Source organism: Bufo gargarizans, chromosome 6 (assembly GCF_014858855.1).
Source record: "Bufo gargarizans isolate SCDJY-AF-19 chromosome 6, ASM1485885v1, whole genome shotgun sequence".
Lineage (NCBI taxonomy): Eukaryota > Metazoa > Chordata > Amphibia > Anura > Bufonidae > Bufo > Bufo gargarizans.
Window position 1 is genome coordinate 156,280,719 of NC_058085.1, and position 23,729 is coordinate 156,304,447.

At 44.1% G+C, this 23,729-nt stretch overlaps 1 protein-coding gene across 1 annotated transcript in view; it reads right to left on the bottom strand.

Annotated features, from left to right (window-relative positions):
• Positions 1-20,616, bottom strand: part of GBF1 (golgi brefeldin A resistant guanine nucleotide exchange factor 1) — a 163,527-nt gene extending 142,911 nt beyond the window's left edge. The window contains 3 exon segments of the mRNA XM_044299256.1: positions 8,247-8,313; positions 9,494-9,599; positions 20,370-20,616. Of these exon segments, the coding sequence (XP_044155191.1) occupies positions 8,247-8,313; positions 9,494-9,589 (163 nt within the window). The 5' untranslated portion in view covers positions 9,590-9,599; positions 20,370-20,616.
• Between the last annotated feature and the right edge of the window lie 3,113 nt (positions 20,617-23,729).

A 23,729-nucleotide genomic window follows, 5' to 3' on the forward strand; every position in this document is an offset into this window, starting at 1 on the left:
ACAAGTGATGTGTGAAAATCACCCCTCATGTGCACAGCCCCATAGAAATGAATGGGTCCGGTATTTTGAATGCCAGATCCGGCACTGATACATTCCTATGGGAAAAAATGCTGGATCCGGCATTCAGGCAAGTCTTCAGTTTTTTTCGTCTGAGATAAAACGGTAGCATGCTGCGGTTTTATCTTTTGCCTGATCAGTCAAAATGACTGAACTGAAGACGTCCTGATGCATCCTGAACGGATTACTCTCTATTCAGAATGCATGGGGATATGCCTGATCAGTTCTTTTCCGGTATAGAGCCCCTAGGACGGAACTCTATGCTGGAAAAGAAAAACGCTAGTGTGAAAGTACCCTAAAATATTAAGTTTAAATCCCCCCTTTCCCAATTTTACATATAAAATATATAAACAATAAATAAATAAACATATTACATAGCGCTGTCCAAACTATTAAATTATTAAAAAATGTCTCCTATGCGGTGAGCATTCGCCATTTTTTAGTCACCTTGTCACCCCAAAAAATAGCGCGGTATTGAGTATCGCAATACTTTTTTATGGTGACGAAAGCGAATCAAAATTTTGGTATCAAAACAACCCTATGCCGATCTGATCGGCGTAGCGTTGTCACGATACCAAAATTTTGATTCGGTTTCGATTTGGCGACTAAAAATTTGATTTGGCTCCTAAATTGTTCAGTTCAGGAGCCAATGGCTACTAGGTATTTTTTTTTAGTCTGGAGCACTGGAGCTATTAACCTAATCATCTGAATCAACTAATTAACTCTAAACACCTGCAAAAGATTCCTGAGGCTTTTAAAAACTCCCAGCCTGGTTCATTACTCAAAACCACAATCATGGGTAAGACTGCCGACCTGACGGCTGTCCAGAAGGCCATCATTGACACCCTCAAGCAAGAGGGTAAGACACAGAAAGAAATTTCTGAACGAATAGGCTGTTCCCAGAGTGCTGTATCAAGGCACCTCAGTGGGAAGTCTGTGGGAAGGAAAAAGTGTGGCAGAAAACGCTGCACAACGAGAAGAGGTGACCGGACCCTGAGGAAGATTGTGGAGAAGGACCGATTCCAGACCTTGGGGGACCTGCGGAAGCAGTGGACTGAGTCTGGAGTAGAAACATCCAGAGCCACCGTGTACAGGCGTGTGCAGGAAATGGGCTACAGGTGCCGCATTCCCCAGAAACAGCGGCAGAAGCGCCTGACCTGGGCTACAGAGAAGCAGCACTGGACTGTTGAATGTCCTTCGGAAATCAAGGTGCCAGAGTCTGGAGGAAGACTGGGGAGAGGGAAATGCCAAAATGCCTGAAGTCCAGTGTCAAGTACCCACAGTCAGTGATGGTCTGGGGTGCCATGTCAGCTGCTGGTGTTGGTCCACTGTGTTTTATCAAGGGCAGGGTCAATGCAGCTAGCTATCAGGAGATTTTGGAGCACTTCATGCTTCCATCTGCTGAAAAGCTTTATGGAGATGAAGATTTCATTTTTCAGCACGACCTGGCACCTGCTCACAGTGCCCAAACCACTGGTAAATGGTTTACTGACCATGGTATTACTGTGCTCAGTTGGCCTGCCAACTCTCCTGACCTGAACCCCATAGAGAATCTGTGGGATATTGGGAAGAGAAAGTTGAGAGACGCAAGACCCAACACTCTGGATGAGCTTAAGGCCGCTATCGAAGCATCCTGGGCCTTCATAACACCTCAGCAGTGCCACAGGCTGATTGCCTCCATGCCACGCCGCATTGAAGCAGTCATTTCTGCAAAAGGATTCCCGACCAAGTATTGAGTGCATAACTGAACATAATTATTTGAAGGTTGACTTTTTTTGTATTAAAAACACTTTTCTTTTATTGGTCGGATGAAATATGCAAATTTTTTTAGATAGGAAATTTGGGTTTTCATGAGCTGTATGCCAAAATCATCAATATTAAAACAACGAAAGACTTGAACTACTTAAGTTGGTGTGTAATGAATCTAAAATATATGAAAGTCTAATGTTTATCAGTACATTACAGAAAATAATGAACTTTATCACAATATGCTAATTTTTTGAGAAGGACCTGTATAAATAGCAAAGACTACTATACTGAGCATTTGCAATTCTCTGCAGTTGCCCTGCAGAGCTGTCAGCAGACAGACTGATTAGGGTGGGTTCACACTAGCGTTAGGGATTCCGTTACGGCTTTCCGTTATAACTGAAAAGAACGGAAAGCCCAGACACAATGCAAAACGGAAGCCTTTAAAGGGCATTCCGTTTGCTCTCCGTCCTAATAGAAGTCTATGGGAAAGCAGAACAGATCCGTCTGGGTCCTGTTATGCAAGACGGAAAACAAAGTGTAAAACATGCTACCAAGGGCTCATGCACACGAATGTATTTTCTTTTCGGAACAATTAATTAATTTTAATGAGGCTGCAAAAAAAAACAAAAAAAAAAACAAACACGGAAGTTAATCCGTCTGCATTCCATTTCCGTATGGCCGTTACCCCAAAAAATAGAACATAGAAACATAGAAACATAGAATGTGTCGGCAGATAAGAACCATTTGGCCCATCTAGTCTGCCCAATATATCTGAATCCTATGAATAGCTCCGGCCCTATCTTATATGAAGGATGGCCTTATGCCTATCCCATGCATGCTTAAACTCCTTCACTGTATTTGCAGCTACCACTTCTGCAGGAAGGCTATTCCATGCATCCACTACCCTCTCAGTAAAGTAATACTTCCTTATATTACTTTTAAACCTTTGCCCCTCTAATTTAAAACTGTGTCCTCTTGTGGTAGTTTTTCTTCTTTTAAATATGCTCTCCTCCTTTACCGAGTTGATTCCCTTTATGTATTTAAAAGTTTCTATCATATCCCCTCTGTCTCTTCTTTCTTCCAAGCTATACATATTAAGGTCCTTTAACCTTTCCTGGTAAGTTTTATCCTGCAATCCATGTACTAGTTTAGTAGCTCTTCTCTGAACTCTCTCTAGAGTATCTATATCCTTCTGGAGATATGGCCTCCAGTACTGCGCACAATACTCCAAGTGAGGTCTCACTAGTGATCTGTACAGCGGCATAAGCACTTCACTCTTTCTACTGCTTATACCTCTCCCTATACATCCAAGCATTCTGCTTGCATTTCGTGCTGCTTTATTACATTGTCTTCCCACCTTTAAGTCTTCTGAAATAATTACTCCTAAATCCCTTTCCTCAGATACTGAGGTCAGGACTGTGTCGAATATTCTATATTCTGCCCTTGGGTTTTTACGCCCCAGGTGCATTATCTTGCACTTATCCACATTAAATTTCAGTTGCCAGAGTTCTGACCATTCTTCTAGTTTTCCTAAGTCCTTTTCCATTTGGCGTTTCCCTCCAGGAACATCAACCCTGTTACATATCTTTGTGTCATCAGCAAAAAGACAAACCTTACCATCGAGGCCTTTTGCAATGTCACTTATGAAGATATTAAACAAAATTGGTCCCAGTACAGATCCCTGTGGAATCCCACTGGTAACATGACCTTGTTTTGAATGTTCTCCATTGACTACAACCCTCTGTTGTCTGTCACTCAGCCACTGCCTAATCCACTCAACAATATGGGAGTCCATGCTCAATGACTGCAGTTTATTGATAAGTCTTCTATGTGGGACAGTGTCAAAAGCCTTACTAAAATCTAGATATGCGATGTCTACTGCACCTCCACCGTCTATTATTTTAGTCACCCAGTCAAAAAAATCTATAAGATTTGTTTGACATGATCTCCCTGAAGTAAACCCATGCTGTTTTTCATCTTGCAATCCATGGGATTTTAGATGTTCCACAATCCTATCCTTTAATAGGGTTTCCATTAATTTGCCTACTATTGATGTCAGACTCACTGGTCTATAGTTGCTCGATTCCTCCCTACTACCTTTCTTGTGAATGGGCACGACATTTGCCAATTTCCAATCTTCCGGGACGACTCCTGTTACTAATGATTGGTTAAATAAATCTGTTAACGGTTTTGCCAGCTCACCACTAAGCTCTTTTAATAATTTTGGGTGTATCTCATCAGGCCCCTGTGACTTATTTGTCTTCACTTTAGACAGCAAACTTAGAACATCTTCCTCTGTAAAGACACATGCATCAAACGATTTAATAGTCATCCTTTCTAGTGGAGGTCCTTCTTCTTTTTCTTTTGTAAAAACTGAACAGAAGTATTCATTAAGGCAGTCGGCTAGCCCTTTATTCTCTTCTACATACCTTCCGTCCTTTATTTTTAATTTAGTTATTCCTTGTTTTAATTTCCTTTTTTCATTTATATATCTGAAGAATGTCTTATCCCCTTTTTTCATAGACTGAGCTAGTTTTTCTTCTGCCTGCGCTTTAGAAGTTCTTATAAATTGCTTGGCCTCTTTCTGCCTAATCTTGTAGATTTCCTTATCTTCATTGCTCTGGGTTTTTTTATAATTACAAAATGCTAGCTTTTTATTTTTAATGATTTGGGCCACTTCTGCCGAGTACCACAGTGGTCTCTTCCTTTTTTTGCTTTTACTGACAAGTCTAATGCAATTTTCTGTTGCCTTCAATAATGCACCTTTTAAGTAGTCCCATTTCTCCTGGACTCCATGTAATCCGTTCCAGTCTGATAAGGACTCATTTATGACTAATTTCATTTTTGAAAAGTCTGTTTTTCTAAAATCTAAAACTTTTGTTTTTGTGTGGTGGGACTCTTTCACAGTTCTTATATTAAACCACACTGACTGGTGATCACTAGATCCCAAGGTTTCGCCTACAATGACATCATATACCGAATCCCCATTTGTGAATATCAAATCCAAAATGGCCTCCCTCCGGGTTGGCTCCTCAACCATTTGTTGTAGGGATAACCCCAGTAGGGAATTTAGAATATCTGTACTCCTGGTAGAACTTGCTATTTTGGTTTTCCAGTTTATATCTGGAAGATTGAAATCTCCCATAATGATAACTTCTCCTTTCATTGTCATTTTAGCTATTTCTTCAACTAGTAGATCATCTAGTTCTTTAACTTGATCAGGTGGTCTATATATCACACCTACACGAGTTACTGCATGATTAGCAAACTGCAACGTAACCCAAACTGACTCTATGTTGGCCTCACCAACTTGTATTAGGTTAGATTTAATGCTATCTTTCACATACAGGGCCACTCCTCCTCCTTTCTTGCCTTCTCTGTCTCTTCTGTATAAAGAGTACCCTGGTATGGTTATGTCCCAGTCATTTCTTTCATTAAACCATGTCTCCGTAACAGCCACTAAATCTACATTCTCAGATGCCATTATTGACCCAAGTTCATTGATTTTTTTACCTAAACTGCGAGCATTTGTAGAGAGGACTCTGAGCTTATCATTTCTTAACCTCTGTGCATCTGACCTGTTCTGGCATTGTTTCGGGGGGCAATTGGACTCTTATTTTCACTCTTTTGCCCCCCCTTCCTAGTTTAAATACTCTTTCGCAAATTCTTGGAGTTGTTCACTAAGTACATTTGTTCCTTTGAGAGAAAGATGCAAACCATCTTTTTTGTACAGTTCCTTTCTATTCCAAGTAGAGCTATCATGAGAAACAAAGCCAAATCCTTGCTCTTGACACCATTTACCAAGCCATATGTTAAACTCCTTTATGCGCCTCTGCCTATCATTCTGAACATTATGTACAGGCAGAACTTCAGAAAATGAAATGGTGGATGCAAAATCCTGTACGTCATTACCAAGTGTGATAAAAGATTTTTTCACCTCTGACACTTCATTGCAAGCCAGGTCATTTGTCCCTAGATGGACAAGAACATCCACGTCCCCTTCCTGCTTTGCTTGCTTAACAATATTAATAATACGTCTTCTATCTCTTCTAGCAGTAGCCCCAGGGAGACATCTCACAAAACCATTTTCTTTAAGCTCCACACTTCTTATGATTGAATCACCCAGCAACAGCTGCTTCCTTTGAGACTTCACTTTATCTTTTTTGTCCTTGGCTGCAGTCTTGCCTACATTAGTCATAGGAGTCGATGGTTTCTCACCCTCTACGCTTGAGTCCATAACCATGTTGTCCTTACATTCTGAGAGTGCTGCAAATGAATTTTGGAGAATCACCGACTGTGGGACATGTCTTCTATCCACCACTCTAAGTCTTCCAGAACCTACAGTAACCCATCTGCCATTTCTGGGGGTCCTCTGTGGCAGTGGCATTGCAGCAGTCCTAGCTGGAGTTTGTTTAACAGATAATTTAAATATCTCAGATTTTAAAAATGCAATTTCCTGCTGCAGTAAGGAGAACTGTCTACAGATCTGACAGCATCCGAATCTCCAAAGAGTGGAACATGAAATAAATGCACAACAATTCCTGCACTGAACCAAGTCTGCCATTTTAAAGAGGAGAAAAAAATGAAAAAAGAATAAAGATTTGTCAATTTAAATCAAACAAATCTGTCCTATTATTGTTCACATTACGGACAAGGATAGTACTGTTCTATTAGGGGCAAACTGTTCCGTTAAGCGGATATGCAAAAATACAGAATGCACACAGACTTCAGTGGTTTTTTTGTGGACCGATATAGATTTTTTTAGAGCCGATATTTTATACCGATATTCTGTGCATTTTCATTTTGTAAATTTTTCTTTTACATAGATACTTAATATTTCGGCGTTTGTTTTTTTAAACTTTTTTTTTTTTTTTTTTTTACTAACCATTAGTCCCCTTAGGGGCTAGAGCCCTCGTCCTATTCACCCTAATAGATTCTTTTCACCCTAATAAAGCTCTAACACTCTCCCTGCTGCCCTTTGCATAGTGCACACAGCAGCAGGGAGCTTACCATGGCAGCCAGGGCTTCAGTAGCATCCTGGCTGCCATAGTAACCGATCGGAGCCCCAGGATTACACTGCTGGGACTCCGATCAGAAGCTGCCACTGCATCACAAATGAGGAGGAGGGGAGAGGGAACCCTGTGGCCACTGCCACCAATGACTTATAATGGGGGGCTTGGGGGGGGGCGCACTGCACCACCAATGAGGATAACTCGCCTATTAATTCAAATACAGGAGGAGGGTTCTGGCTGCAGAATAATATAGCCGTCACCCGACCTCTATGAGAGGTAGCTGCGAACCGCGGCAGTTAACCCCTCAGGATTCCTCCTCTTCTCCTCCCTCCTCTCATTGGTGGCAGCAGCGGCACAGGGGGGAGACACTGCTTCCTTCTCCCTTGTGCTGCTGAGGGAACATGGATCGCGCTGACAGCAGCGCGATCCATGTTCGAGATTCGTTATCAGCATATCGGCAAGGTCAGATGCAGATACCGACAACTTTGAAAATCCTGAATAACGGCCGATATCGGTAAAACAGATAATTGGACGATCCCTAACCCCGACCCCGCATGGGGGAAAAAATGGCAATGTTGCTGCGTAAATTTAGTAAAGTCCAGGTCTTGCGTGCGCACTGCAGTAAGGTAGGTGCAAATGCCATAAGGAATATCTGACCTTTCTAAGCCCACCAGAAATCTTCATTGTTCTTAGTACATTTAAAAGACCATTGCTGAGACCATCACCGTGACCATCCCCACATAAGGCATGCCCTAATATGAAAGTATTGTCTAGGATCAGAAAAATCTATCCCAGAAACACCACCACGTCTGTCCATTATATTTATTCATCATGGAGTCCTTCAGACTCCCTATTGGGTGTACACTGATGCCCTTCAAACTTAAACTCTCTGGGAGTTTAGCATGGCACAGACAGCTCAGCTGTTCCCATAATCCTGGCCACCACTGTATTCAATCATAGGCTGGATACAGTGACCACTGGCCATTTGGATGGAGTCGGGGACCTCCCTTCCCTCAGGGGAGACCTGCATCTATAAAGACATTTATGGCATATCCTGTGGCAATAAGAATACTTCTTTTACTAAATGAACTGTTAGGGTCCATTCACACGTCTGTATGAATGCGGAATGGATCCGGACCCATTCATTTTCAATTGGGCCGGAAAAGATGCGGACAGCACACTATGTGCTGTCCGCATCCGCATTTCCGGATCCGCACTTCCGTTCCCGAAAAGAAAATAGAACATGTACTATTCTCGTGCGCAACTGCAGAAAAGAAAAGGCATTTTCTATTATAGTGCCGGCGATGTGCGGTCTGTGAAATGCGGAACGCACACTGCTGGTGTCTGTGTTTTGTAGACTCCAAAACACCTACGGACAGGTGAATGGACCCTAAAATGAGATAACCGATAGCTGCCTGGAATACTCACGTTTTATATTATTCAGTATGTCCTTAAGCTGACTAAAACTGTGCAACAAGGGGTCCTGCTCTTCATCCTGAAGTGAAAGAGATTGAAAAGAATAAAGTCAAATTTAAACAAGCATTACCCTACAAAACAGCTTCAACACCATACAGAAGTCTGAAAAGGGTTCAAGGGTTGTCCCATGACACCAACTTATCCCCTATCCACAAGTGACTGATCGTCGGGGTCCTGCCAATCACCATAACAGGGGCCCCTGTTCACCCATTGGAATGGAGCTGCAGGCAGACAGCATGTACAATGCTCCAGTCAACTCTATGGGAGTGCAGAAGACAGCCAAGTACAAGCGCTCAGCTATCTCCGGCAGTCCTGTGGAGAAGGGATAAGTTGCTGTCACGGGACAAAGCAGTCATGTATAAGTCAAAGTAATACATACGACACCATTAGGGTGCTTTCACACATTTTGGGTTTATTTTTCGGTCACTTTGAGCACCTGTGTTTTTCTGCAGTAAAAACGCCAGCTCCAGATGTTAGCTTAAGGTGCTGGCGTTTATGTTAATTAGGTGGGGGTTATTTTGTCTCTCCGTTTTCTTTTTAAAAAGGGAGAATGCCAGAAATAAAATTCAACACCATGGACAATAAGGCTTAGGCCTCTTGCACACGACCGTATGCATTTTTCCGGTCCGCAAAAAATAAATAGAAAAAATACAGATGACATCCGTGTGCATTCCGTATTTTGCAGAACGGAACAGCTGGCCCTTCATAGAACAGTACTATACTTGTCCGTAATGAGGACAACAATAGGACATGTTCTCTTTCTTTGCGGAATGGACATACGGAAACGGAATGCAGAGGGAGTAACTTCCGTTGTTTTATTTTTTTTGTGGACCCATTGAAGTGAATAGTTCCACATACGGTCCCAAAAAATAAACACTGAACGGATACGGAAAGAAAATACGTTCGTGTGCAAAAGGCCTTAGGGTACATTCACACAACCGTATTTACGGGTCTGAATCTGTTTCGCAATTTTGCAGATCCATTTATTTCAATGGGGCAGTAAAAGATGCGGACAGCACGCCACGTGCTGTCCACATCCGTACTTCCATTCTGGACAGGTTAGAACATGTCCTATTCTTGTCCGCAATTACTATCATAGGGCTGGCCATGTGTGTTACACAAAAATCGTGCGAATGTACCCTTATTCTTGCATAACTATGTTACAGGGGAAAAAAAATTATCAGTAGCGGGATCCTTACCAAAGGAGTGTGGATGCTCCATCGTGCGTTGCGTTTTATAGCTCCAACAATGATGCCGATTTCCCCTTGGACGATATAGATATTCTTGTCCACCATTTTAACAGTCCTACAATAAAAACGTGATAATGGGAAGAAACATCAATAACCTGAGATCTTCCATTCACACACGAGCAGATGCTGGAGTAATCACACCCAGTGCCAGCATTGGGCTACACCTGATGCTCAATAATTCCATGCCAATATTTGTCTTGCCATGAGAAAACACAGAAAACCATTAAAATTGTGGCAAAAAAGGAATAAACAATAAGACATGGATTTCAGTTATACAGCGCAGGTGGCATCCACATGAGAAAACCATCTGCCCATACCTACTTTCATAGCAGGACAAACACGACTGATGAAAACACAAGAGAAATCACAGAATTCGCCAAGGGAAGAAAACTAGAACAAATCTGTCAGAACCGAGAGGGAAGAAAACAGTGAACACATTTATAACTATACGGTCAAACTCTGGACACCGAGTTACCATTCACTAGATGAGATACGTACGCTCACAGGGACAGCCCGGTCCTCAACTGTCACCCCTATGTGGGGAGAAAACTGCAGAACGTGTTAAAGGGAATCTGTCAGCAGTTTAGACCAGCATTAGGCAAGTGCTAGCGAGCGCAACACAAACATACCTTTTGTGGAGCTTTTATCATCATGGGTGGTGTAATATAAGGTTTTACTTGTCTGCCAGGTTCTACTCCTGCAAGTGCACTGGAGGAGGAGCTTCACTATGTTAAGTGCTCTCTGCATTGAGTTGCTTAACAGACCCCCCCCCCCACCCTGCCTCTAAGTGACCGCTGTAGCCAGGAGACCACTACTGCTAAGGGTCCAGTCACACGTCCGTGTGTGTTTTGCGGATCCGCAAAACACGGACATCGCCGGCACTAATAGAATATGCCTATTCTTGACCGCAATTGCAGACAAGAATAGGACATGTTCAATTTTTTTCAGGAACGGAAATGCGGACCCGGAAGTGCGGAGCAGGACCGCACATCATGCGGCCCCATAGAAATGAATGGGTCCGCAATTCCGTTCCGCAAATTGCGGAGCCTAACACTCAGAAAGCAGCGGCTGTGAAGCAGCTCAATGCAGAGAGCACTTAAAGGGGACCTGTCACCGGGATTTTGTGTATAGAGCTGAGGACATGGGTTGCTAGATGGCCGCTGGCACATCTGCAATACCCAGTCCCCATAGCTCTGTGTGCTTTTGTGTAAAAAAAAATATATATATATAATATATATATACTGCGGGCGGTGCTGGGCTCCTTCACAGTGGACTCCTCACTGAAGCATGGATGAGAGAGAGAGGACTCATCTAAGGTTAATTTACATATCTATAAAATTGTTTTTTTTTACACAATAAAAGCACACAGAGCTATTGTGGATGTGCTAACTGCCATCTAGCAGCCCATGTCTTCAGCTCTATACAAAAATCCATGTGACAGGTTCCCTTTAAAGGGGTTATCTGAAAATTTTAAACTGATGAGCTATCCTCAGGATTGGTCCTCAATATCAGATCGGCAGTGGTCCGACTCCCAGAACCACCGCCCGTGAGCTCAGTCCCAGTAAAGTGAATGGGGCCAAGCAGCAATACCAAGCACAGCCACTATACAATGTATGGCGCTGTAGCTCCAGTGAGCACAGTGGTTTCGTCAAACAGCTGATCGTCAGGGTCCTGAGAATAGGACATCAACACGAAATCCCAGCTAACCCCCTGTAACAGTAAAGCTCCACTCCTGGACACCTTAAAGGGTAACTGTCATATTTTTTTTATTATGCAATTGGATTGGTCTGACTAAGTTTACCTTAGTTCCCCAGTTAATACTTTTGTATAGGTATTAATTTACCTAGTAATTGCAGCATGTTCTTTCCTCCCCCAGGCATTTCAGTGGTGCAGCTAAAACAGCATTGCTAGGTGTCCTCCATCTCCTATCTTCTATATACAGAAGACAGAGGACGTAGTACTGGGCAGTCCCGAACGCTGCGTGCGCGCTCCTGTCAGACCGAGATAGTGACGATATTCGCAATAAAAAAATAAAAATCGCGATTAGCATATTCGCGATCAACGCTACTTAAGAGGAAGAAGGTTGGTTGGGGTGAGGCTGCGCATTCCTGAGATGAGCTGAATTAATTCTGGGTAGTTTGGGAGGGCAGTCAGCCTCAGGGTAAGCACATCGGCAGCCATCTTGAGAAGATAGTCAGAAAGAAGTCTTGTGAGGAGCGGTTGCTATGGACAGAATCTTATTAAACAAGTGGTATGTGAACACACTAATTAATGATTATTGATTATCACCACAGCAGCAACAACATATAGGAAAATTGAATTTTGAGTAAAAATATGACAGTTATCCTTTAAGCAGCAGAACCTGTCAGAATAAACCCCCCACAACTCCTGATAATAAAAGTTACACAAAAGGTATGAGTTTGTCCTGTTCTCCCCAGTCCCTACTTAAAGGGACATTAGGGGACTCCTGCTTCCAGCGTACAGTCACTGGGATGAGTTTGGAGAACTGGTCACCATGACATTAGAAAACAGTAAACTGGCAGAACTGCATACATCTAATAAAACTTGCCTGGATATAAATGATGGTAGCCCTAGAAAAGATTGAAAATAAACTTAGGGTACTTTCACGCGTTTTTTCTTTTCCGGCACCGAGTTCCGTCCTAGGGGCTCTATACCGGAAAAGAACTGATCAGGATTATCCACATGCATTCTGAATGGAGAGTAATCTGTTCAGGATGCATCAGGATGTCTTCAGTTCAGTCTTTTTCACTGATCAGGCAAAAGATAAAACGGCACCATGCTACTGAAGACTTGCCTGAATATTTTTTTCTATAGCAATGCATTAGTGCCGGATCTGGCATTCAAATACCCGAATGCTGGATCCGTCCTTAGACCCCCCCCCCCCCAAAAAAAAGGGGGGGGGGGGAATAAATAAATGCCGGATGAGAAATCGGAAAGACATACGGGACTATAGCCAACCTCCCTGTACATAGCCGCAAGAGGAAAATTGATGACAAACTGAAGAGATGGATACTACGAATGGTAACCAAAGAGCTCAGAACAATTTCCAAAGAGATTAGAGGTGAACTCCAAGGTCAAGGTACATCAGGGTTAGATTGCACCATCCGTCACTGTCTTAGCTAAAGTGGACTTAATGGAAGACAACCAAAAAGGAAACCACTGTTGAAAGCAAATCATAAAAAAGCAAGACTGTTATTTGTCAAAATGCATACTGACAAGCCGCAAGATGAGACAAAACTGGAGCGTTCTGGCCAGCCATATCAGCTCTATGTCCAAAAATGAAGCATACAAAGAAAAGAACATTGGGTGAGCTTTATCAAACTGCTGTAAAGTGGAACTGGCTTAGGCTACTTTCACACTTGCGTTCGGAGCGGATCCGTCTGGGGTCTGCACAGACGGATTCGCTCCAATAATGCAAACGATGGGATCCGTTCAGAACGGATCCGTCTGCATTATCTTTCAGAAAAAATTCTAAGGCCCCATGCACACGGCCGTGTGCGGGCCGTGGAACCGCGGCCTGGATCCCTTCCTGTGAGCTGGAGCGCACGGCGTCACTGGTTGCTATGACGCCGTGCGCCCCCTGCTGCCGGCACAGTACAGTAATACACTGGTATAGATCATACCAGTGTAGTACTGTATTGCGGCGGCAGCAGGGAGCGCACGGCGTCATAGCAACCAGTGACGCCGTGCGCTCCAGCTCACAGGAAGGGATCCAGGCCGCGGTTCCACGGCCCGCACACGGCCGTGAACAACGGCCGTGTACATGGGGCCTAAGTCTGAAAGTTAGTCAGACGGATCCGTCCAGACTTTGCATTGAAAGTCAATGGGGGACGGATCAGTTTGAAATTGCACCATATTGCGTCAACTTCAAACGGATCCGTCCCCATTGACTTACATTGTACGTCTGGACGGATCCGTTTGCCTCCGCACGGCCCGGCGCAAGCTGCGTTCGGGTGTCCGCCTGCTAAGCGGAACGGAGGTCAAACGGTGCGAGACTGAGGCATTCTGAGCGGATCCGCATCCACTGTGAGAGCCCTCAAACGGAACTCACAAGCGGAACCCCAAACGCAAGTGTGAAAGTAGCCTTAGATGCCCATATAGCAACCAATCAGATTCCACCTTTCATTTTTCACAGCTCCTTTGGAAAATGAAAGGTGCATTTCTTTTTCACTCCCTGCCTTTCTGGGGTCATAACTATTTTATTTTTCTATTCACATAGCAGTATGAGGGCTTGTTTTTGGCAGAACAAGTTGCACTTTTCTAATTCCACCATTTAATATTGCATACAATGTTTCAGGAGTTAAAAAAAAAAAAATGAGGCGAAATTGGAAAAAATAAATAAATTCTGCAACAGTTTTATTGATTTTGTTTTTACGGCGTTCACTATGTGGTAAAACTAATCTGTTACTTTCATTCTCCAGGTCAGTACAATTAGGGCTGTTTCCCACGAGCGGATCCCGTGCAGGTAATCCGCTGTGTGAAAGAAAGCCAGGACCCGTTCCGGACAGCAGAGACACGGAGCATTAATATGATTGATAATGCTCCGTGCTTCTCCGTGATCTTTTTACTACAAAATCACGGTGACAGCTATATCTTACTGTGATTTTGTAGTAAAAAAATAAATAAAATCACAGAGAGGCATGGAGCATTATGAATGATGTTTAGGGTCCATTCACACATTCGTAGCGTATTGCGGATCCGCAATACACCCGGCCGGCACCCCCATAGAACTGCCTATTCTTGTCCGCAATTGCAGATAAGAATAGAACATGTTCTATTTTTTTGGGGAGCCACAGACCGGAAGATCGGGGCCGCGATCCAGAAATGCGGATGCGGGCAGCACACTGTGTGCTGTCCGCATCTCTTCCGGCCCCATAGAGAATGAATTGGTCCGGATTCGTTCCGCAACGTTGCAGAACGGATCCGGACTCATTCTACGGACGTGTGAATGGACCCTAATGCTCCGTGTATCTGCTGTCCAGAGCACTCTTTCACGTAGCGGATTACCCACACAGCATCCGCTCGTGTGAGAGAGCCCTTATGGCGATACCACCAAGACCTTTTTGCAGTTGTGTACAGAGCTGTTTGAGGGATAGTTTTTTGCAGGGTGATCTGTACTTTTCATTGTTACCATGCGAGGGGGGGACAGGGTGTATGACTTTTGGATCACTTTTTAGTTTTTCTGTAGTAGGTGAACGGACCAAGAGAATTGTGAATCTGTTAGGCCCCTTTCACACAGGCAAGTTTTCCACACGGGTGCAATGCCTGAGGTGAACGCATTGCACCCGCACTAAATCCAGACCCATTCATTTCTATAATTTAGGTGATTTTCACGCATCACTTGTGCGTTGCCTCCAAAATCACAGCATGCTCTATATTGCAAGTTTTTCACGAAACGCAGGCCCCATAGAAGTGAATGAGGATGCGTTAAAATCGCAAGCACCCCCTAAGCAAGTGCGGATGCGGTGCGATTTTCACGCATGGTTGCTAAGATGAAAGTCTATTCACTGTATTATTTTCCCTTATAACATGGTTATAAGGGAAAATAATAACATTCTTTAATACAGAATGCTTAGTAGAGCGTCAAAAAAAAAAGTTTAACTCACCTTCTCCAATTGATCGCATAGCTGCCGGTCTCCTGCTCTTTCTTCAGGACCTGTGGTGACATCACTGTGCTCATCACATGGTCCATCACCATGGTGATGGACCATGTGATGAGCACAGTGCCGTCACCACAGGTCCTTTGACAGGTCCTGAAGAAAGAACAAGAGACCGACAATTGGAGGAGGTGAGTTAATTTTTTTAACCCTCAATTGACCTTTTACTAAGCATTCTGTATTAAAGAATGCTATTATTTACCCTTATAACCATGTTATAATGAAAAATAATAAAATTTACAAATACTGAACCCAAACTTCTGTGAAGAAGTCCAGGTTCAGGTCTGGGTACCAAACATGTCGATTTTTCTCACTTCTCACGCGCGTGCAAAACAAATTAAAATGCTTTGCACTCGCGGGGAAAAATTGTGCATGTTCCCGCAACGCCTGTGTGAAACCAGCCTTATACTGACCTTTTTCAGTTTCGCCATATAGAATAAATATTTTAATAGTATGGACGTTTCACATGAGATGATGCCCATGATGTGTATTTTTTATTGTTATATGTTTTGATTTTGAGGAGAGAGGGGTGATTTGAATTTTTATATTTTTAAAAACTTCTGAATTTTTTTATAGTTCCCACAAATCATCAGATTGCTTCTTTCATGGACTCCAATGCATTACCATTGTAGTCTATGAGGATTTTTCCTCCATAGGAGCTAATAGGTGGCAGCCTCGTCTCATTCAGGAATACAGAGGAGGAGGTCCAACTCCTTGCACCCCTGTTGACCAACTGTTTGAAGAGGCCATGGCACTCAGGTAAGCGCTGAGGCATCTACGTTGGCCACTGATGTCACATACATTGGTCACATCAGTTCAAGTGAATGGGCTTGGAACCCGCAACATCTGATAAGTGCTGGAGGGTCCATAAGGGAATGTTCTCATGAGATCTTTTGCAGTGGAACTTTGGCGCCGACAAGTCCGTTCTTAGCACGGTCACAGATATAGGCCAGTGCCCCACGACCCTCAGCGCTGCCTCCCATTGAAATGAATAAGAAGCAGAAACCATGTGGCTGTCGGCGGGATTTCGGCGAGCCTGTTTGTGCCAAAATTCTGCAGTAAAACCTGCCATTTGAACGCCCCCTAAGGGTGACTGTATTCACGTGCAGAAAACCTGCACCAAAACTGGACAAAAAACAAAAACGCACTTAAATCCGCACTATTGCATTTGTGGTGCGCTTTTATGCAGTTTTTGGTGTGGATTTGATGCAGATTTTCGGCACATTTTAGCCGTCCATTGAAAAGTATGAAATCCCCAAACAAGTGACATGTTGCAGATTTCAAAATCCTCACATCAGGTCAATTTCTGCACCTAAGGGAAGGAAAAAATAAAATAAAAAAAAGTGTGCATGAGATTTGTCTAATCTACACTTTGCCGATACTGATTTACGCTGTAGTTTTTGCCGCATGAAAATCAGAGCGAAAAAGAAAAAAAAACGCACGTGATCTACATTGTGTGCAGGCATCCTAAGGAGGTCATATTTTCTGGCAGATTTTTCTGCCACGTGTGAAGGTTTCCTTAGGCTGGGTTCACACTTGAGCGTTGCGCAAACGCGCGTTTTATGCGCGTTTTTGACGCGTGTTTTTATGCGCGTTTTTGTAATAGTAAACGCGTGTTTGACGCGCGTTTGTGTGATTCACTACAGTGTCCTATGGCCACAAACGCCCCAAAAGTCGCTCATGTACTTTTTGGAGCGCCGGGCGTTTTACAGCGCGATCGTACGCGCTGTAAAACGCCCAAGTGTGAACCATTCCCATAGGGAATCATTGGTTTCTCCTTGTTGAGCGTTTTACAGCGCGTAGGAACGCGCTGTAAAACGCTCAGGTGTGAACCCAGCCTTAGGGAACGTTCATACAACGGCTTTTATAGCGGAAATGTGACGTTTTGCAGGCATCCTAAGGGAATGGTCACAATGGGAATCGGCCGCTGGCAGGCTTACGACAAAATTTCGGCGTGGCTGTCCACACAAAAATTCAGCTGTAAAAGCCATTGTGTGACCATCCCCTTAGGATGCCTGCAAAAAAAAAAGTAGATTACATGTGTTTTTTTGGCGCCGCTGTCCGCGTCACAATTCCGCTGTAAAAGCCGTTGTGTGAACATTCCCTGAGGGTTCCTTCACATGTGGCAGAAAAATCTGCCAGAAAATAGGCAACGTTAAGACTTCCCTGATGTTATCCTATAGGGATGAAAAGTGTCCTGCGTTCTGCTGCGGAATAACATTCTGCTGAGTAAGGGTACTTTCACACTTACGTTATTCTTTTCCGGCACTGAGTTCCGTCCTATGGGCTCAATACCGGAAAAGAACTGATCAGTATTATCCTAATGCATTCTGAATGGAGACCATTCCGTACAGGATGCATCAGGTTCTTCAGTTCAGTCACTGAACGGCATTTTGGACGGAGGAAATGGGTATTATCTACGTCCAAAATTCCGGAACAGTTGCCGGAATGCCAGATCCGCCATTAATTTACATTGAAATGTATTAGTGCCAGATCCGGAATTAAAAATACTGCAATGCCGGATCCGTCCTTCCGGTCTGTGCATGTGCAGACAGGTAAAAATGTTAAATTTTTTTAATAACGGGTCCGTTTCTACAGATGACATCCAGAGAGACGGATCCATTCTTGCAATGAATTTGTGAGACGGATCCGAAACCGTCTACAAATGCTGTCCGTTTGCATGCAGATAGCCGGAACTGCTTGCCGGATCACTCTGCCACAAGTGTGAAAGTAGCCTAAATAATGAGGTGTTGCGGTTTTTCTAAAGCAAAATGTCTCCAACCAGTTCATTAGTGGATGTAATCAGCACAGAACCCTGCCTTAGGCTCCATTCACACATCAGCAATTCCTATGGGACAGCACGATGTGCGGCGCCGATCCGGAAATGCAGACCCGCAATTCCGGGTCCGCATTTCCGTTCCCGAAAAAAAATAGAGCATGCCCTATTCTTGTCCGCAATTGCGGACAAAAATAGGCGTATTCTATTAGTGCCGGCGATGTGCGATCCGCAAAATGTGGAACGCACATTGCAGGTGTTCGTGTTTTGCGGATCTGCAAAACACACATGAATGTGTGAATGGACCCCAAGGCTAATTACCCACTTGCGGCAAAGCTATCCTAGCAGAGAACAGCTTGCTGGTGTTCTCCATATCCGGCATAGCCGGATAGTGACACTTGTACAACGGATCTCATAGACTATAATGGGATCCAGCCACTTCCCGGCATAAATGCTGGGATTCGGCCAGTAAAAAAACTGAACCGTGCAGTAATATTTGGTTGGCCGAATCCTGGTATTTATGCCAGGGAGCGCAGGATCCCTTCCTGATCCCATTATAGTCCATGGGGGCATAATCCAGCTATGCTGGATCTGGAGAACACCAGCAGGCTGTCAGATAGCTTAGTCACAAGTGTGAAGTTAGCCTATGACTACCTGCACATGTTGCGGATTACACGTGGTTCTGCCGTGCGTATTCCAGTACCGGAAAAGTAAACGAGATGACAATTCTCATTTACACTTTGCGTATTTTTTTTCTATGTGGAAATTTTCCGGCCCGTGGGGATTTCCAAACCTGCAGCATGTCACTTGTTTCAACGGAGGTTTAGAGCAATGCAAAAGGGGGGAGATCGGGGCAAAACCACTCCAAAAATCCGCACTAAAACCCACAAGTATCACATGCGGAATTTGGTGTGGATTTAATGCGGAAACCTGCATTGCAATATGTGCGGAAATTCTTTTTGTAAACCCGCAGCCGTATGCAGATAGCCTAAGGGTATTTTCAGCGTGTCAACACCTGCCACGCACCTCATGGCAGAAACAGCTGCGGTTGGTGCCGTGGTTCTTGATTTTGAATGTCCAACTATCGGTGTAGCTCTACTGAATGGGGCTAAGCCGTGGGCAGACCCGAGCCGCGGCTTTCTGAGGTATCATGCTAAGAATAGGCACATCCATTCTCGGCGCAGTATGGAAAACCGCGCACGAAGAAACCTCAGCTGCATCAATAGAATGGAAGGTTTTAGCGCAGATGCTGCGTTTTCAGCGCGGAATCCGTGCAGGAACCTGTGCTGAAAATCTGATGTGGGAATACACCCTTTGGGCTTCAGTCACAAATTCCACCAAAAAAGCTGAACATGATCTTATCCAGTAAAATGACAGGCACCACTGTCAACCTGATGAACCCCATTACAGTCAGTGGGGTCCATCACGTACAGGTCCGGTTTTTGCTTACGTTCCATTTTTCGGTTACTATGATGAAGCAGAAGAATGGAAGAGTTATCTGAAAGCCTTCAGCCAATACGGCGCACTCCCACTTCATTCTTGGAGGGGGCTATACAGATTTTACCTTACAAGGGGTTGTCACGCTTCACTAAATGGTGTTTATCATGTAGAGAAAGTTAATACAAGGCACTTACTAATGTATTGTGTATATGTGTTTTAAGTTCGGCGTCTAAAGTTCGGGTTATCGAAGAATCGCGTTATGGATTCTAAATTCTGTTATGGTCCGTGGTAGCGGAATCCATAACGCGATTCTTCGATAACCCAAACTTTAGACGCCGAACTTAAACCACAAGTTCGCTCAACACTATCCATATTGCTTCCTTTGCCGGCTGGATTCATTTTTCCATCACATTATACACTGCACATTTCCATGGTTACGACCACCCTGCAATCCAGCAGCAGTGGACGTGCTTGAACACTATAGGAAAAAGAGCTGGCTTATGCGCACTCCCGGTCACCAGAGAGCCCTGCGCTTATTCCTATAGTGTGCGAGCACGGCCACCGCTGCTGGATTATAGAGTTGTCATAACCATGGAAACGAGCGGCATATAATGCAATGGAAAAAGGAATCCAACTAGCAAGGGAGACAATACGGACAAACACAATACATTAGTGCGTGCCTTGTATTAACTTTCTCTACATGATAAATGCCACTTACTGAAGTGAGACAACCCCTTTAAGGAACTGGGCATTACATACAATGGCACCTAGGGCAGACTTCATCAGTGGCAGAATGTTATAGGGATATACCGATGCTGGTTACCACCCTCATGCTGGTACCCTCCATCTGCTCTGTGCCTACTACAGAGAATACACAGCACGCTTCACCTCCCAGCCCAATGATCACTGCAGTCAGCTGCCTCAGTATTACCTGTCAGTGGGATTGACCCTGGATCCAAAATGGCGGCCTAGGCAGCGGCGCTGACGTTGGCTTCACATTCAGCTATGGTTGGCAGCATACATGAACAAATCACCATGGGCTCCAGGATAGTAAGTTGTCACCAAACCCTGGGCACAAGCACCTACAAGCCAGTGACAAGGGGCACGTCCACAGCACAGGCCCGGCCAGAAGCCGGCTCCAGTCTTCCCTGTAAACTTCACTGACGTGGTAACGCAGCCTACCGCGACACCTGGAAACCACAGCGCTCCACCAATCACTGACGGCTAACAGATGACAGGCAGACGTTGTGCCCAATCAGCGGACGGAAAGGCGGAACAAGTGGATGCAGGAGCGACGCTGGCAGTGTTGGGAGGGAGGGCGTATCGGGGGCGTGGCTTTCGCTGAGAACTTCCAACCAGTGGTTGAGTGAATGGATAGATAGCGATGTGAAAGGTTAGGCCGCGCGGGACGTTGACTGAGCAGGTACTGAAGGTTGGTTGGCCTGCACTTATAATGAGGCGACGTCTAACTGCCCTGTGAGGAGGAGAACATGAAACCTGACAATAGTTCCAACACAGCCACATGTCATAGTCATCTATTACACCAGATGGGTGTGACTACAGGAGCAAAAAAACGATGGAAAGCAAGAGAAATGGAGAAAAAAATGTTATGAAATTAGTTTGCGCTTCGTTTGGTGGTAAAAGCAGAATTGCGTTATGGATTATGGACGGATCCATTTTGCAGCCCATAGACTTCTATTATGACGGAATGAATAACAGAATGCCGTCATGGAATTGCGTTATGGTCCGTGGTAACGGATTCCATAACACAATTCTGCTTTTACGACCAAATTAATTTCAAAATCTGAAATTCGCTGATCTCTAGAAGCGGTAACATTCTCTGATAGTTAAACCTATACCCCTATGGAAAGTCCAGCAGAGAGCAGAACGTGGTGTGAACAGAGCCTAAGCGCTGTAATCTCGCGCATGAGCGAGTATGCGGCATGTCAGTGCCGATGTTCTGCCAGATTCCTATACCTTGGCAGAACGCTATACCGGAAGTGACGCGGACACACAGGAATCAGCTGGAGGAGGGTGTGTGCGGCGCTGCGCAAGCGCACATCCACTGGATTAGAAAAAAATCATTGCAGCGCCACGGGAGAAGGACTTCATGCGCGAAACCGTACACTGTGTGTGCGCACTTAGGGGTAGGTAGATTTTCCAATGCAAAATGTTCCTTTAGATCTCCCTACCCCTGACTGCGCACGCGCGTAAAAATCATCAGGAGCAGTTCATCCTTACCGCAGAACTGAGTGCAGAATATCGAGGTCACCGCAGAGCTGAGTGCGGGATATTGGGGGACAGATTTTATTTAATATTTTTATTATTATTTTTTTTTTAATACATATATATTTTTCAGCTATTTATTTATCTACTGAACCTTAGGTTATACTCATATATATACACACGTACATATATATACATATATACACTCACCTAAAGAATTATTAGGAACACCTGTTCTATTTCTCATTAATGCGATTATCTAGTCAACCAATCACATGGCAGTTGCTTCAATGCATGTAGGGTTGTGGTCCTGGTCAAGACAATGTCCTGAACTCCAAACTGAATGTCAGAATGGGAAAGAAAGGTGGGCTACAACAGCAGAAGACCCCACCGGGTACCACTCATCTCCACTACAAATAGGAAAAAGAGGCTACAATTTGCACGAGCTCACCAAAATTGGACTGTTGAAGACTGGAAAAATGTTGCCTGGTCTGATGAGTCTCGATTTCTGTTGAGACATCCAAATGGTAGAGTCCGAATTTGGCGTAAACAGAATGAGAACATGTATCGATCATGCCTTGTTACCACTGTGCAGGCTGGTGGTGGTGGTGCAATGGTGTGGGGGATGTTTTCTGGGCACACTTTAAGCCCCTTAGTGCCAATTGGCCATCGTTTAAATGCCACCATGTACCCATCTTCTGATGGCTACTTCCAGCAGGATAATGCACCATGTCACAAAGCTCGAATCATTTCAAATTGGTTTCTTGAACATGACAATGAGTTCACTGTAGTAAAATGGCCCCCACAGTCACCAGATCTCAACCCAATAGAGCATCTTTGGGATGTGGTGGAACGGGAGCTTCGTGCCCTAGATGTGCATCCCTCAAATCTCCATCAACTGCAAGATGCTATCCTATCAATATGGGCCAACATTTCTAAAGAATGCTATCAGCACCTTGTTGAATCAATGCCACGTAGAATTAAGGCAGTTCTGAAGGCAAAAGGGGGTCCAACACCGTATTAGTATGGTGTTCCTAATAATTCTTTAGGTGAGTGTATATTGTTATACATATATTTTTATTATTCCTTCATGTCTTTATTTTTATTTTTCATGTCAGTAATTTTACATATAAACGCATATTTTATAAGTTGGCACATACATTAGGCCCCATCTCTCAGGGAATATATTAACTATATAGACAGACGCAACATTTTGGAGGCAGTTCTGAATCCCTCTCACCATACTAGGCTAGCTAGTACAGGGTATAATTCATTGCGCTCCGTAGGGCTTACGGCTACTTCCAGACAGTGTTATCTTCAGAGTAATGTGGAGCGCACACGTGACAGTGTGCGTTCCACTAGTGACCTCATTTCCTGGGGCAGTCCGCCGCACAGGTCCTTCCCGATCTCTAGCCCTCCTAAATTCTAAATTTCAGCTGGTGATTCACCTAGTCTTTACGAGTAAGCTATTTTATTTTACACCTTCTATTTGTATCTATATTAATGTATTTGTCTACAGCACCCCTTGAGTCAGGTGGAACGCTCATATGACCCTCTGCGTTCCACCATCGGTGTCACTTCCGGTACCGCCCCCAGTTATCGGACTAAATTTTAAGCAATTTAGAACATTTATATATGCTTGTAATTTGGGATTTCTCTTAACAATATTTATGTTTATTTTTATGTCTTTTGTAATGATTTTATATACCAAATGGCCTATACCTGTAGATGATGTCATATCCGGGGCCCCGCCCACAAAGATTTGGCGCCACTTTTTTTTATACCTTTGTGTATATATACCTGTAGATTTGTACTAACTTTTTTATATCTGCTCCTGATGAAGGGGGTGTTATATAGCCCCCCGAAATGCGTTGATTCGCATATTAAATTGCACAATAAAGAGAGATTTACATGAAGTTGAGGATCCAGCTGCTGTTTTTCCACCTTGATTGCAGACCTGGCATACTTAACTGGATCTCGACCATTCTACGAGTGATTCCCCCCCCAGGGGGGATCCACCCCAGGTGTCTTGAGCTTATCCTGGAGGTGACCCCTTAGTGAAGTG